This window comes from Leptodactylus fuscus, chromosome 8 (assembly GCF_031893055.1).
Source record: "Leptodactylus fuscus isolate aLepFus1 chromosome 8, aLepFus1.hap2, whole genome shotgun sequence".
In the NCBI taxonomy this organism is placed as follows: Eukaryota; Metazoa; Chordata; class Amphibia; order Anura; family Leptodactylidae; genus Leptodactylus; species Leptodactylus fuscus.
Window position 1 is genome coordinate 71334059 of NC_134272.1, and position 16879 is coordinate 71350937.

Consider the following 16879-nt stretch of genomic DNA (forward strand, 5'->3'; position numbering starts at 1 on the left):
ACCGGTCATTTCCTTTTTCCGCGAGGCGACATGCCCTTTCTTCAGGCGGAATCAGCCTCGGACATCCACCTTGTGACACCTCCCTCCCGACTAGGCCCATTCATTTGGGCCTAATCCGGAGTGGAATGGCGCACCTGGATGCCGGTGCATTGCACTGGCATCCAGGTGCGGCTAACCGTTTTTTGGACCGGAATCTGAGGCGTCCTCTGCATCAATTTCCGCATCAAAAACCCCCGTCTGAACCCGGCCTTAAAGGAATTCCTCTTCATTTCCTGCTGCTGTGGTCTAGTCGTGACAAGATGCAGGACCTAATAGGCAGGGAGTATCAAGCCATGAAATCCACGGCAAGATTGAGCAGGGTGCTTATGTTTTTTCAGCATCCTACTGTGATCTGTACCTCCCGTGTAGGGGTAGAATCTGCCTCCAAATCTACAGCATATTCCTATGTGTGAACTTACCCATAGTCTAGGTCTCTTATGTTGATTAAAACACCCCTTATTATATTCCATCTGCACCCTTTAAAATCATAGATCATTTTTAGAATATTTGCCCATTATTATCATTTATATGTTCTTATGTGAGACAGGAGGGGAGATTATCCATATGGGAAAATACAATCTGTGAGGGCTCTAGTTTTCAGTATAATATATCCATTTTATCTTTGGCATAAGTACACATAATATCGATGATGGCGGCTCAGGCAGCTCGGAAGGTCGCATGAGCTTATGTGTAGGACATTTTATGTTCGTGCTCTTAAAGGCCACACATTCCGGCCTAAATTTGGCTCCCCTTCCTGAAGGAGCTCTGTATAGAGAAGCCTTGCCTTCCTCTCACTGGTACATTATGTCCTTTTACAGTTGGCATTCTGGTGTGAAAACAAAGTCTGTGCCACAGCGACAAAATTAAATGTACAAAAATCCTCCTGAAATCACGAAACACATTTGAAATGTTCAGCTCCGAGTCTCCATGTCTGGTCTGTAAGAATTATGCAAAATATCCTTCTTTCATTGTCACTTCTTGTAAATATAACGGTCTGGGAACATTGGGTAAGTGATACGCCTTACAGTATAGAGTAGTCTTATTTATACATAGGATATATGAGAGCAAGAAACTCAGTGACCTTGCCCCACTCATGACCTTGACTTGCAGAAACTACAGTGAAGTCATTTACAATGGGTTCCAGCTTCAGACAACTTTTTATGTTTCTCAGCTTCACTTTTTTACAACTTTTACCAAGTACAGAGAACTTGCTATTATCAGGATGGATAAGCATTGCTGTGTCTCAGTGCTTGGCACAGACGTTTTGTCCCGGATCCGGTAAATGCGTTTCTTATGGCATTTGCACGTATGTGCATTCCTATATTATACTTCCCATTATATGCAACTGTACGTTGCATTTTGCAGCTCAGTTTTCTTTACCTTGGATCATCAAGCCTTTCTTTTGCAACACAGTTAGCAAAATCACGCCTGCTGACTCCCGCACTAAAGTCTCATCAGGGCAATTGGGGTCAAATGTTTAGAAATTTTTGTTCTAAAAAACGGATGTCAAGTTTCAATCAATCATGGCCTGGTTAGGTTGATGTTTCACTTAAAGAGCACCTTTCACCATTTGGGGCAAATGCGGTTTAATACACTGCTAGAAATTCAGCGCACTATTGGCTTTCCCATTCTGTGCCCCTGATGGGGAACTATCGGTGCTGGTACCGTAACTCTTCACTTTCAGAAGGGCGTTTCTGACAGTCAGTCAGGAGCGATGTTCCTCACAGCAGCATCTATAGCGCTGTACTGTGAGAGGGGGCATTGCTTACTGCGATGACGCTGAGTGGTGAGGAACGTGTTCCCCCCCCCCCCCCCCAGTGCTCGTCTATGGATGAGTACTGTGAGGAGAGGTAGGGGGTGTTCCTCCCCGCTCTCACAGTACAGTGCTATAGGCGCTACTGTCTGCACGGGCGTTCCTGACTGACTGTCAGAAGCGCCCTTCTGTCGGTGAAGAGCTATGGTACCAGCACTGATAGCTCTTCACTCAGGGCACAGAAAGGGAAAGCTTTCTAATACATCACTGGTACCCAACATGAAGCCAGTGATTGGCCACTTTGGGTCACCTGTGACGCTTTGTTTTTGGCCATCCATTCCTGGCACAGAATGGAGAACCTGACCCGTAATAGTCTAGTTATACAGTGATATATTCTCCATATTACTGCGACGATTGTGGCTACGACTCAATTCTGGTGGAAAAGTTTAAATTTATCTTTTCTCCAACTTGCTCAATCGGTGAAAGCGGCTCTATGGGTAAGGGGACATGGTGTAGCAAAAATAGGGCTGCAACAAAGTAAACCAACTAATAGGTGGATAGTCTAAGGATGCCACAGATTTATCATCCAGTATCAGCCACATCAGATACTTCAGACTCAATTAAAGAAGACCAAACACTATTATTTTTGCCGGTATGTGCTCTCGTACGTGTCCACTCCCATAGCCTTGTACTGTCATGGGGGAGAAGAGGCATTCTGCACTGTCCAAGGATGACACTGAGCTGCAAGGTTGGCCCCTCTGACAGTGCATTGATATTGGTGTACAATATCTTTGCATCCAGGGCACATAATAATAATAATAATACATTTTATTTATATAGCTCCAACATATTTCGCAGCGCTGTACAATTTATAGGGTTCAAATACAGACAGAAAGATACATTACATAGCAATAGTCATTTCACACAATGGGACTGAGGACCCTGCTCGCAAGAGCTTACAATCTATGAGGTAGAGGGACGTTCATACTGGCAAAGTTGAGGAGTGCGCTGAATATATAGCTCCTCTAATGCCGGGGGACATCAAAGTCCTCTTTAAGTACTGTCTAATCTTACGTTATACTGTCTGACCATTAATATATGTGGCCATTGTGTTACACTGATGACGTTAGGATTGACAGATGATGCCATCTCTTATATAATGCCCACTGTTTAATAGGCTTTTTCCGCCACAGTCCCTTGTGTTGTGACCAGTTCTATACTACTATTATTTCTGACGTTGGCCCTGTCACTTTCCTGAACATGTAACGCAATATGTTTGTGTTTGAAATTAGCATGTAACGTGAGTTTCCCCTGTGTATTGTCAATTCTCCGCAAACCGTCAGTAATACAAGGCTCGGCTACAACAGCGTCCTATAGCAATCACACAGCTCCATTACCAGAAACTTACAAAGATTCTCTTTTCAGAAGTAAGGAGGAGATTGTGTCCTTGGAGATATGAATAATGTATGTCCAGGTTGTACAGTAAGAGATTTATAAAACCAAGTGTGGATCAGAACTGATCAGATTGCATCTCCTGGCGGGGCAAACCAATGACCTCTCGAAACAGAAGTTGTTTCAATGCAGCAAGGAGAAAAAAGGCTTTCTTATGCTCATTCTTGTCATTCACTGAGTCCTGTGACTTGTGATCATTTTGATGGATGTCGGCAGCCTGCTCTGTGTAACAGAAGATTCTTTCAGGAATATCTATTGCTGACATATATCTACATATATATATATATATTTCTATGGGATACCATAGTGCAACATTTGGCCCATAAGTTTTTGCTCATTGCAACGTAATTAGAATATTGCAGTGAAAGTCTTACTTTGCATTCACACAGCTGAGTTTCGGTCTATGTGTTGACCGGATTTACTGGCGTTATTTACTGCTAGGAGAGGGACCCCAGCAGTATGGTTATTTATGATGCTAGGAGTCCCTGCCTTCCAGGTGCATCCTGCATCGACTTTCACGGCTAAAACCTAGCTATGTGATTAAGGGGTTAAGCTAAATTCTAACAACACATACACAATCCATAGAGCGGGACGCAGCAAAAAAGCGCGGGAAAACCATGGTGGCAACACATTATGGTTTTTCCTGCAACCCTTTTCACAGAAAGTCCACAGGCCATGTGGGGTCCCAGCATGGAACAGGTATCCAGTAGACGGGTGTCTATAAAAAGATGTAAATGTGGTGCCATTTTTTTGTTGTCAGCAATGGCACCACAAGGAAGAGAAATGTCACAAGAAAGGTGAAGGCTGCATTATACCGTGTACAGGGGCCACTATGGGACATAATACTGTGTGCAGAGGCCACTATGGGACATAATACTGTGTGCAGGTGCCACTAGGGGAATAATTCTGTGTACAGGGGCTACTATGGGACATAATACTGTGTACTGGGGCCACTATGGGGGATAATACTGTGTGCAGGGGCCACTATGGGGGATAATACTGTGTACAGGGGCCACTATGGGACATAATACTGTGTGCAGGTGCCACTAGGGGAATAATTCTGTGTACAGGGGCTACTATGGGACATAATACTGTGTGCAGGGGCCACTATGGGGCATAATACTGTGTACTGGGGCCACTATGGGGGATAATACTGTGTGCAGGGGCCACTATGGGGGATAATACTGTGTGCAGGGGCCACTATGGGGGATAATACTGTGTGCAGGGGCCACTATGGGGCATAATACTGTGTGCAGGGGCCACTATGGGGCATAATACTGTGTGCAGGGGCCGCTATGCGGCATAATACTGTGTACAGGAGCCACTATGGGGCGTAATACTATGTGCAGGGGCCACTATGGGGGATAATACTGTGAGCAGGGGCCACTATGGAGCATAATAGTGTGCAGGGGCTACTATAATAGTGCGTGCAGGAATGTGTGGAGGGATGTGTCTTTTTGGGAGGGATGGGGTTCGGTTGGGGGGGCCATGTCAAAATTTCACCACAGGGCCCCGCCATTCCTAGTTACTCTTATGAGTCCACCAAATTTAAAGCAGTTGTCCGAGCTTTTTTTTTTTTTATGGCCCATCCTATCCCATAATATGGCCTTATGATTTTGGTTTTATGAACCTCCGCATTATACCGCTGGTAACAAGTGCTGCCTTCTGAGGATTTTTGGATTATCTGATACAGGACTGAAATAACATCCCAAACTATATACTAATCCAGTGCCCGCATAAGAAAATGATATGTTTCCTTCTAAAAAGCAGTAAAAAGTGAATGTTTGCCGGTGTCCTTGGATGCCCTATGACATGTTTGTGAGTCCTCGGTGGCGTGTGTCTGGCCAGCAGTGTTGCATATAGGCACAGCAAGCAGAATATTGCGTGGCACGTGCTCCTTTTGTTTTGACAGAAAGTTTACAGGCCGTACGTCACTGCATCCAGATTCCTGTCATTCACAGATGGCGCTCCCCGCTGTATCACCGTTTACAACAGGTACATCATGTATCCGGGGACGCTGACAGAAAACTGAGTCATTGTCACTGGTGCCGAGGCAGGAGCCATCTGTGACACCGTGCACAGAAATAGAAGCGCCGGCAGATCGCTTTTAGCTATAGTCTATTTAAGTTTTTGATGGTTTTTTAGTAATTCCCGCTGAAATCTGAGGTAGTTACTTTACATACCTTGCTGGTTTAGTTAAACAAAATATCTATCTGCCTCATGGGCTTGAAAGAAATTTGTATTATAGTAATTATTGTATTATAGTGTAATAATTAAGACTGAGTACACACATGGCGGAATATTTATGCTGCAAATTCGCAGCAAAAACTACACTTGTTCAATTTTGCTTACACAATGAAGGGTACAATCTATAGTGAAAATCCATGGTATTTGTGTCAGATAGTGAGCATGCTTTTTTTTTTTTTTTGGGGGGGGAGTTTTTCTGCAGAAAAAAATCTGCTTTAAATTCCTAAGCAGAAGTTTTCTGTTTGTCAAAAATCGATTTTGACGCTGAATTTAAAGCAGAATTTGGAGAGCAATGTCACTTACCTTGTATCGGGCAGGGCCAAATTCTGCAAGTGGATTTTGTTAAATTCTGGGCTGATGGAAAAAGATGTATTTTTCTGCCTCCCATTCATTTCAATGGGAGTTCTTAGGGTCTGTTCGCATATGTGACTTTTCCGTGCGGCTAGCCACGACGGGATGTCGTTGCAGTGCATCCCGCTTCTGATTAGGCCCGAATAAGCAGGAGGGTGTGTCGCACTGCGGCTGACTCAGCTGCGGAATCCGCAGGAGGATAGGGCACGTTGCTTCTTTTTCCCGCTAGCTGAAAAAAATTGCTTGTGGGGGGAAAAAAAGCGAGGGAACTCGTTTTTGCAGGCGGATTTTGAGGCGGATTCAGCATCAAAATCTGTCTGCAAAAAACTCTGTGTGAACATAGGGCAGCACAGTGGCTCAGTGGTTAGCACTGCAGTCTTGCAGCGCTGGAGTCCTGGGTTCGAATCCCGCCAAGGACCACATCTGCAAGGAGTTTGTATGTTCTCCCCCTGTTTGCGTGGGTTTCCTCCGGGTAATCAGGTTTCCTCCCACACTGCAAAAACATACTGATCGGGACTGTAGATTGGATCACTGTCAATGTCTGTAAAGCGCTGCGGAATATGATGGCGCTATATAAGTAAGCACAATAAATAAACATACCCTTTGGAGGCCTTCTGCTAGTTGAAAATTCAGCTGCTGCCTCTCATTGAAATGAGAAGCAGATTTTAGGCGTCAAATTCTGACGTGTACGCACCTCCTAATGGTGAGTTCACATGTAGGAATTTGACACTGAATTTGCCAAGCAGAAAATTTCTTCTTCAGGAATTTGAAGCGGATTCTGCTTGGCAAAAACCAACAAGGATTTTGATATTGATTTTGAAGCTTATTTTGATGCTGATTTTGTAACAGATTTTGGAGAAGAGTGCCACTGTATTTTGCCTGTATTGGGCAAGCAAATTTTCCAAATTCTGCTAACAGATTTTGCCAAATTTTAGATCCAATTCTGTGCCGACGGAAAAGATTTATTTTCGCCTCCCATTCATTTCGAGGGGATTTGTTAGGTGAAATCCGCCTGAAAAACAAACAGGGTTGCTTTTGATCCACTACTGCCTGTTATTGAAATGAATTAAATTTCAGGCAGAATTGGAGGCAGATTCCTTGTCAAAATCTGCATCAAATGCAGTGCCAAATTCCTATGTGTGAACTTATCCTTAGCCTGTATTCACACTGAGTAACACTGGCGTTTTTTGTGCTTATTTTTGCACATAGCGCCGCGTTAACGCCGGGCAACGCCACCGCAAAATAGCGCGGTGTTAGCGCTACGTGGCGTTAACGCGGCGCTATGTGCAAAAATAAGCACAAAAAATGCCAGCGTTACTCAGTGTGAATACAGCCTAAGTGTGTATGGCAGCATGCAGATTCTTTACTCTACACGGCGCCATAAATATTCTCTAAAATCATTGGGACAGATGTACTAATACTATCTAATAGACAGTGCTGAAGTAGGGGCTGATTGATCAAGGCCGCCATTTTTTTTGCCCAGTCCTATTCTGGTGAAGGAGACGCATAAGGAATTAAGACTTCTTACTTGTGACTAGTTTGCAGCACCTGACACTGTGCACAAGAAACACTAGGGACGTCACTTGACATGAGGATGTATACAATATCTCTGGCAGTTGTCACCAGGCCAAGGACAACATCACCAGCAGTGAGGATCATATAGCAGTCATCTGACACTACAGTCTGAATGCAGAGTTTGAATACCCCGCCACAGCTCAGGATTGGACAATGAGGCAGCAGCGACTCATTACACTTTAAGTAATAAATAGTTTTTATTTTATTTACTTTTTTTTTTTAGTACGCCAGCTTTGTCGACAAAGATGGAGAACATTACATGACGCCAACTGACTTTGTGCAGAAATACCTTGGACTGCACACTGATGTACACTTCAATCCCAAGACTGTGGACCTGCTGGGAGGAGTCGCTGATCAAACCAAAGATGGGTGAGGTTTATATATCTCTTACATGTTTTCTTTTAGGTGTGTGTGTGTGTACATCTATACACACATATGTTATTGTGTATTCATGTATTTACAAATACCTGCTATTATGTGTAATGCCTAACTGAGGAACTCTAAAACAGATATACCGCATGATGCAAAAGTTTTAGGCATATGTGGGGTAAAATGCTGCAAAGTAAGAATGTTTTCAGAAATAAAAGTGTTAATAGTTTATTTTTGTCAATTAACAAAAAGTGAATGAAGGAAAGATAACTCTAAACCCCATCAATATTTGATGTGACCTTTGCCCTTCGCCTTCCATCAATTCTTCTTTGCAAACAGTTTTTGGCAGAACTGGGCAGAGAGATTGTTCCCGTCATCTTGGAGAACTAAGCCCAGATCTTCTGTGGTTATAGGCTTGCTCCAATCCTTCTGTCTCATGTCATCCCAGACGGACTGGATGGAGTTGAGATTAGGGCTAGATCTTTTGGGGGTCATATCATCACTTCTAGGACTCCTCCTCCAAAGGGCAAAGGTTATACCAAATATTAATTCTTTTCTTCATTCACTTCATTTTGTTCATTGACAAAATTAAACTATTAACTCTTCTTACTTTGCAGCATTTGCTGGTATCTGTCTAAGACCGGGGTCAGCAACCTTTGCCACTTCAGTTGCTGTGAAACTACAACTCCCAGCATGCTCCATTCACTTCCATGGGACTTCCAAGAACAGCAGAGCAAGTGTGCCTGCTGGGAGTTGTAGTTTTACAACAGCTGGAGTGCTAACGGTTGCCTACCCCTGGTCTAAAACTTTTGCACAACACTGTATATAGCATCCATACCAATTTGCCTATTTTACAAAGTTCTTCCATGGCCTACTGGACGACTTTTAATGAAATATTTTTTTTTGTGTGAAAATCCAGAATAGACTATTCCTGGAGTGGCACATTAGGTTTTATGAATCCGATGATATGCTAAATAGGGTAAAGTGGTCGATCCCTAGAATTTGTGAACACCAGAGCTATGCTAATATAATCCAGAGCCGCATACTTTCCCAGTATTGTTTCTATTCAGAGCTCCGTTGTTTATTGCTAGGACTTAATACTTGGGTGCCAGAATATTCATGTACTAGAAAATACACATATTTGCATTTGTTTCAGCTGAGAAACGTCGGCATACGTAGAACCGGCTTACCGTGACTTCTCTCCGCACTTAATGGCTTAAAAAGGAAATCACTCCGCTAAAATGTGTCCCGATTACAAGGATTTTACCAAACCTGTTGGTACTTCCTTATTTCCCAGTATTGACAACCCTCCAATCCGTCCACACTTGCGAAGCGCAGACACAAAGCCATCAGTGTTTCAGGTTGCAGCCCTCGCCATCAGATAGGCTCGCCAGCAAAATGTAAATCGGAAATAGAAAGACCATGTTACCTGAGCGGTACATTAGCCTTTTAGCCCGTCTGCTTCCCCTGCTCGAACTCCATCTGCTTAAATCTCTGTCAACACACGCAGGGCCTGACACAAGATAACACGCCGCAGTATGCATTAAGTAAAAAGTGAACAAGTACAGAGATTGCCAGCTAGATAATAACACAGTAAATGTTTACAGAATGTACCACTTTGTTAACTCGAGACCTCTGCTGCCTGTTCCCCCTGACAAAGTGCATTTATTTTGTTATCCGCAGGTTGATCTCTTTCCAAGAGTTTCTGGCATTCGAGTCGGTGTTGTGTGCCCCCGATGCTATGTTCATTGTGGCTTATCAGTTATTTGATAAGAGCGGCACTGGAGAGGTAACATTTGGTAAGAATACATCAACGGCAGAGTCAAACAACACAAAAAAACCGGCTTTTAAGTCTATTGGGGGGAGAAGTAGATTTCACGGAGCGCAAGAAATGGCTTTATACAATGCGTTATCTACGGTTTTACATAGGACTGCAGCCAGACCTGTTCGTTATCATAACAGGGCAAAAGTAATGGAGTCCCAAAGAGTTAAATGACAAATTTATCTCCGCTGCATCTGTATATTTTTTCCAGACTGTGATTTTATTAGTGGAGGGGCATTAGGGGTCAGTCATTCATTTGTTGGAGGGAGGTGAAGCCAGGGAAAAGCAACTTCACATGAGATCTGCCTCTAGCAGGCGCAGCGTGTGCCAACGACGGGTGCTGGGTAATAACATAGAGCTGGAGGCCGGACAAGAAATGCCCATAGGCTCATCTCTGCCAACCCAGTCATTTCACTCCGTAGGTTCTTCATCCAGTACTACTTTCTGTACCACCTGATGCTGATAGGGGAAATTGAAGTACCATCGACCACACACCCCACAAGATGCAGATAAAAATAGAACTAAATGTTTTTCAATTTTGTCGGTAATTTATTTTTCTTGCCCTTCGACTTGATGTATGCTGACATTTTAGGAACGTTGTAAATATATGTTTAGTTTAGATAACTATTATAATTGTAGTGGCCATCACCCCTGTACAGTTGTGTATCAGTGACCACTACGATAAGAAACCATTGCATTGCACAGGGTCTAAAATGTACCTCTGGTTTACCTATTGTTTAATATGGTTTTCTAGTTTCATAATATGGATGAGGTATCAATGTTAGATTGGTGGGGGTCTGACTTTGAGCACCATTGACAATTAACTGTATGAAGGGGCCCGGGTGAGTACTGCGACCTTTGTCGTTTACATGGGTGGTCTACCTACTTGACATCTATTTAGTAGTGACTGTACAGTTTTGTCACCTGAGATGCAATACTCTGCACAGCTCTGTGTAGATGGACAGACCCATATAAACAATGAGGAGACTTCAGCACTCTCTTAGGCTGAGGACCCACGTTGCGGAAATGCAGTTTTTTGTTGTTGCAGATTTTGCAGAAGTTTTTTGAGTCAAAACCAGGAAAGGACTGAGCAGATGGGATAAGTATAAGAACTTCCTATTGCTTTCCCATTCCTTTTGTAGCCATTCTTGGTTTTGGCTTAAAAAAACGCAGCATATTGTGCAACAGATAAAGCTGTGTTTCTGCAGTGTGTGGCCTTAGCCTGAGGCCGGGACGCCACATGGCGTAAAAGCTGCGATTTGCCCACAGCGGAAATGCCGCAGGAAAAATCACAGTGTTTTATAGTCAGGGCAAAGTGGATGGGATTCTAGCGAATCCTATGCCCACTTTGTGGTAAAAATCGCAATGCGGACACGTCGCGATTTCCAAAACCCGTGCGGTTTTGGAGGCTGCAGCATGTTGATTATACGTATGGAAACGACCATAGGTATAATTGAAACCGAAAGTCCACAGAGGAAACCTCTGCAGACTTTCTGTCTAAAGTGCCACCATGGTTTTTCCCGCAGCGCTTTTTTGCAGCAGGACGTCCCGTGGGGCCTTAGCCTAAAGGAGTTTTCCAGGCTTTGTTAATTGATGACCTATCATTAGAGTAAGGTCATCAATTAAAGATCAGCAGGGAGCCCCAGGGATCAGCTGTTGGAAGTGGCAGGCTGTGTGACATCATATTCATCAGTCACATGGTCTGTTCGCTGCTCAGTCCCTTTCAAGTGAATAGGGCTGATCTGCAATACCGTGCAGAGCTGATCTACAAATGTACGCTGCTGTTCTTGGTATTCAGTGAAGAAGATGCAACGCTCACCCAAATGCTGCTGCCCCTTCAAACAGCTGATCAGAGGGGGCACGCGTGTTGAGCCACTGCTGATCTTCATTTGAAGATGTATCCTAAGGATGGGTCATCAAGTAATAAACCTGGGAAACTCCTTTAAGTGTGTTCATTTCTACAAATAGTGGGTCAGCAATGGTGCTGATAGTCAGGCCATTAAGATCAGATTGGTGAGGGTCCTATGGCAATGTCATCATTAGCTCTCAGCTGTACAATGACCCTTTTTATGTCTTTAATGTGGGTCCAAACTCATGGACATCAGACATAGGGGCATTATGATAATCCCTTTTGTACCTGGGGATGGCTATCGCAGGGTGAGGTTAGGAACAGAAATCCAATGAGTGGTTGTCCATGCAAAACCTGGACAGGTTCGATCTACCGCATTCGCTGAAAGTCCACTTTCATTATATGTCCTATTACGGCATGTGGATGGGAGTTGTCGGATGGGGACAAGGGATGTAGACAGGGGTTGTTAGATGAACTATAGATAAATCACCTTATTTCATGCTGCTTGTGTACTAATGTCATTTACTTGTGCATATCATATATGTATTATTTATGCTGTGGTTTTGTATGTTTTATTTGTTTGTCTGGTTCAGACCTTCAGGCTCTCTCATGACGACTACACTCCACTAAAACATTGACCTATGAGTGTGACCCTCACTGAGTGTGGTATGCAAACCAACCAAACATACATAATATCCTGTTATTTCTATTAAATTCTACTTATTTAATTACTACTTAATTTATTCTGGGACTGGGAGTAATGTACAGATATAGCACAGCTTAATTTGACTGTTTGCACCGTGATCTCCTATGTCAGAAGACAACAAAAGACATTGAAAGAGTTAACACTCTGTGCCACAGTGTGGTTAATGTGCTATGAGTCAAGTTAACCTTTGCTATATTCATACGTTGCAAATAAATATTGTAACAATAAATGAAAAGTAACTATAATTCTATTTGTCAAATACATGGTGCAATTACTGATCTTCCTTTGTTTTCAAAGGGCCCCTCCAATGTGTCTTCTCAAAGATTTAAGGGCTAAAAGATAAGATTCAACACCAAGAAACAAGATCTTAATTTGTATTTAGTCAACACTGTATGATTCCCTTGTCTTGCAAATAAAATATCATGTATCACCTATCTATGGAATAGATGAAAAATGTTAGATCACTGGAGGTCTCTCAAGATTGTTAGAATAATAATCGGGGGGGTTTTTGGAGCCTGGCACTTTTAACCAGGGCTGGGCAGTCGCAGTCGAAAGAAAGTTAAAATGATTATAAAAAAATAAAATGATTAGTTATTTTTTTTTATTATATTATACAATTATTAGTATTGTATAATTAATTCAGTATATATTTTGTTTCTTATATATCTTTTCATAGGAAGTCATCTGCAAAGGATTGACCCTGGCTGTTGGCCATTTATGAACAAGTTAGAATTTGAGCCAGAGTCGGAGTCAGGCTGGGGACAGATAGGGGAGTCGGAGTTAGGCTGATAGATAGAGGAGTCGGAGGCAGACTGTGGACAGATAGGGGAGTCGGAGTTAGGTTGTGGACAGATAGGAGAGTCGGAGTCAGGTTGTGGACAGATAGGAGAGTCGGAGTCAGGTTGTGGACAGATAGGGGAGTCGGAGTCAGGTTGTGGACAGATAGGGGAGTTGGAGTCAGGTTGTGGACAGATAGGGGAGTCGGAGTCAGGCTATGGACAGATAGGGGAGTCGGAATCAGGCTATGGACAGATAGGGGAGTCGGAGTCAGGTTGTGGACAGATAGGGTAGTTGGAGTCAGGTTGTGGACAGATAGGGGAGTCGGAGTCAGGCTATGGACAGATAGGGGAGTTGGAATCAGGCTATGGACAGATAGGGGAGTCGGAGTCAGGTTGTGGACAGATAGGGGAGTTGGAGTCAGAGTGTGTACAAATCGAGCAGTTGGAGTCCGACTGCAGACAGAGAGAGGAGTATGAGCTGGTGGTTTGGCCTACTGACTCTACAGCTCTGTTTTTTAACACTGCTCTTCATATGTCCAGCATCGGTGAAGGATGCACCTGAATAGTGACATACAAATAAAGCACAACCTCCATGGGGCGGCGCCAATTTTCAGTCATAAATGATTCTGATAGCCTGGTCCCCTGCATATCCTCGCCCTATAAACTTTTTGGAAAGTGTTGACGGTAGTATTTAAAAAGTCACAAACCCAAGAAATATTAAATTTCCCCCATTGTTTCCATATCTCCAGTAGAGTTGTGTGGAGCAGTAGTGAGCATCCTCAACTATCACATCATGCAACTACCTCACTCCAAAAACAGGTCACCGGCAGGGACAGGTTAAAAGACGTAAAGCATAAATGGTCTTGAAGATCTACTGAACTAATAACCTTGACAGCCATAACTCGCTCAGTATATTTGTCAGGTTAGACTTTCCCATTTTTCTGCAATTTGAATAATATTATCAATATTTGACTCACTTGAGGCCGAGCAAGACATGAATCCTGCAATGTTGCCATTAATCCCTGGATAATTCCTTGAGATCATGTGTAATTCTATCACCATGTTCTGCAGCACAATATCTGTTCATGACCTTTCAGCTGTGAAGACAAAATCTGATTTGCTGATTTATTTTTTTAAGAGAATGTTAAGGAAATATTTGGACAAACCATCATTCATCACCATATCCCATTTAACTGGGACTGCGAGTTCATCAGACTTCACTTCGGCCACAACAGGAAAAAACACCTTTCCTATTTGGAGTTTACAGAATTTTTACAGGTAAGAAGTCTCTGATTCTGAATTATTAGAGGGCGTAAAAAAAATTGAAAATGGTCCGAACCTCACAATAAACAAGTTAGTTTGGTCTCAAAAGAGAACAAGGGCTCATTCTACAGCAACAATGTTGCAATGGTATATTTACTTTATAGAAGTTAACATTTAGCACTTTTGCATGTGATGATACAGTTTGCCATTCAAATGGTTGAAACATTTGAGTGCCAAAGTTGTAAAGCCCATGAAGGATACTTAGTCAATTTAGGAAGGTCTTGCTTTTGTAAGCCACTTTAGGGGCAGTTGATATAGAGGAAATTTTCCTTGCGCAAAATTCAGCTTCAGGAATGTCCCGCTTGTCCAAATTCTGCATCAAATCCCCACCTATCAGATGGTATTTTCTGCTTCCCAATCACTTCAATGGAAGGTATGAGACAGAATCTGCCTGAAGATCGAGCATAACGTTTAGGTCACCTCAGAATCCGTTCCAAAAAACAGTAGCCATGACTGGATGCCGGTGCAGTGCATACAGTGCTTCGGCATCCAGTCGTGGCATTCCGCTCTGGATTAGGCCCAAATGAATGGGCCTATTCAGGAGGGAGTGTCGTGAGGTGGATGTCCGCAGCTGAATCAGCCTGAAGAAAGGGCATGTTGCTTCTTTTTTTCTGTAAGCGGGAACAAACCGCTCGCGGAAAAAGAAAATGACCGGCTCTCATTGCTTTCAATGGGAGGCGTTTTTTTGAGACTGATTTTGATGCAGATTCCGCGTCAAAATCTGGTTCAAAAAACCTATGTGAACCCAGCCTTAAAAAAAGCTGAAAAAATCTGCTAGAGGAAAAATAAGAATCTGACTGATTTTGATGTGGAATTTTCCTCAAATTCAGCACCAAATTCCCCAGTGTGAACATAATGTTAGAGTGTGTAGAATTTTACAGATCATACTTGCTCTTCCAGACATTCTGAGGAAATAATATGCAAATAAGTTCTTGTTGAAGGATCAAGGAAAACTTGCTCTAGCACCACCATTTGGAAGGCAGCTGTCTGGTTTTCTAAAAACCTTGGCTTGGCTTGGGCTAAAGCAAAACCAGAACATATCTCTCAAAAGGAAGAGAGACCTATCTGCAGACAGTTGATTTGGGGCTATAGTCCATCATCACTGTGAAGCAGGGTCTGATTTGGCTAGGTAAGAAGTCATAGATGTGGGTCAGAGGGGATATTATGTCTCCTTAGGAGATATTGCCCTCGCAGGCCACTTTGTGGGTGTAGAGTGATACAGACCAAACATTTTCTACTAGGAATACTGGGAACAGAATATGCAAATATCTCCTGCTTAGTGGAAAAGGGGAATTTGCTCTAGCGCCACCTTTTGGAAGGTAGCTCCCTATTGATCAATGCATGGTTTTCAGGAAGCATGCTGGATATACATATATTCTCAGTGTTGCCATATGGTGCTCTGCATTTTGGTTATAGTCTTCCTTAGAAACTACCCTTGGGTAGAAAATTTCTGATCCAACATTCTGTAGGAATATAACAGATATAAGCGCTTAGTATACTTATGTATGAAATTGTTATATAGAGGTAATGCAAGATGAGACCACTTCTCTGGACTGATATGGTTCATATGATATCCCATAGTGTATTGTGTGATCAAGAAGCTGAATGTATTGTTAGGGGCTTTGGGAATGATGTACAGTAAGTAACTGGTGGCGTCTTCTTCCTCTGAATTTCAGGAGCTGCAGCTAGAACATGCTCGACAGGCATTTGCTCAAAAGGACAAAAGTAAATCTGGGATGATAACGGCTTTGGACTTCAGTGACATTATGGCTACTATACGGTCACATATGCTTACACCATTTGTGGAAGAAAATCTTGTCTCTGTAAGTAGCAATGGCAGACATCTCTTCTGTATTAAAGGACAAGGCATTTTTCCAAAACTACAAAATGTCTTTATCCAAACAATATTCTCAATTAAAAGGGCAGTTTGCAGGTCACTGCTAATGATGACCTATCCTCAGGATTGGTCATCAGTGAGTGATCATTGGTGGTCCGACACCAGGGGACCCCTGCTGATCATCTATTTGAAGTGTCCGTGGTGCTAGTACAAGTGCTGTGACCTCTTCACTTTTTACACCCCAATCCATCTATCTCAATGCAGCCATGCAATGTTTTCACAGTCTCGCTCCATTCACATTTATGGGACGTAGCAATAAGTACATTGCACGGCTGCAATAAACGATTGTGCAGAGTAAACAGTGAAGAGGTCACAGCGCTCATATGAGCACTACAGCTGATCAGCGGGGTCTTGGGTATCAGACATCATAAATTGGGGTCACTTGTTCAGATTTCACTTTGTGAACCAGATTGAAGAGTCAGTCTGATAGAACGGCGCCTGTTATGGTAAATTTGAGGCATTCATGTATTCCGTGGACAGCCATTCATCTGAATATCCGCCAACTGTTTGCAAGGGGTGGCTGCAAATAGAAAGGCGGTGATATACTGTATATCGGTTGGTGAGGCGTTTTTCCATACCACAAGTGCCCATGTGTGCCACATTAGACTTAAGGTTAGTTCACACAGGGAGCGTTAAGGCAGATTTTGGCACCGAGAGTGATTCGGGGAGTCGCGTCACTCTCGGGTCAGAATCCGCCTGAAGAAAGGGCAGCCCGCT

General features: G+C 43.1%; 1 protein-coding gene across 1 annotated transcript in view; it reads left to right on the plus strand.

Moving 5' to 3' along the window:
* Positions 1 to 16879, plus strand: part of SLC25A12 (solute carrier family 25 member 12) — an 89717-nt gene that overhangs the window by 17838 nt on the left and 55000 nt on the right. The window contains exons 3-6 of the mRNA XM_075284178.1: positions 7641 to 7786; positions 9470 to 9585; positions 14081 to 14220; positions 15942 to 16088. Of these exons, the coding sequence (XP_075140279.1) occupies positions 7641 to 7786; positions 9470 to 9585; positions 14081 to 14220; positions 15942 to 16088 (549 nt within the window). The remainder of the gene's footprint in view (positions 1 to 7640; positions 7787 to 9469; positions 9586 to 14080; positions 14221 to 15941; positions 16089 to 16879) is intronic.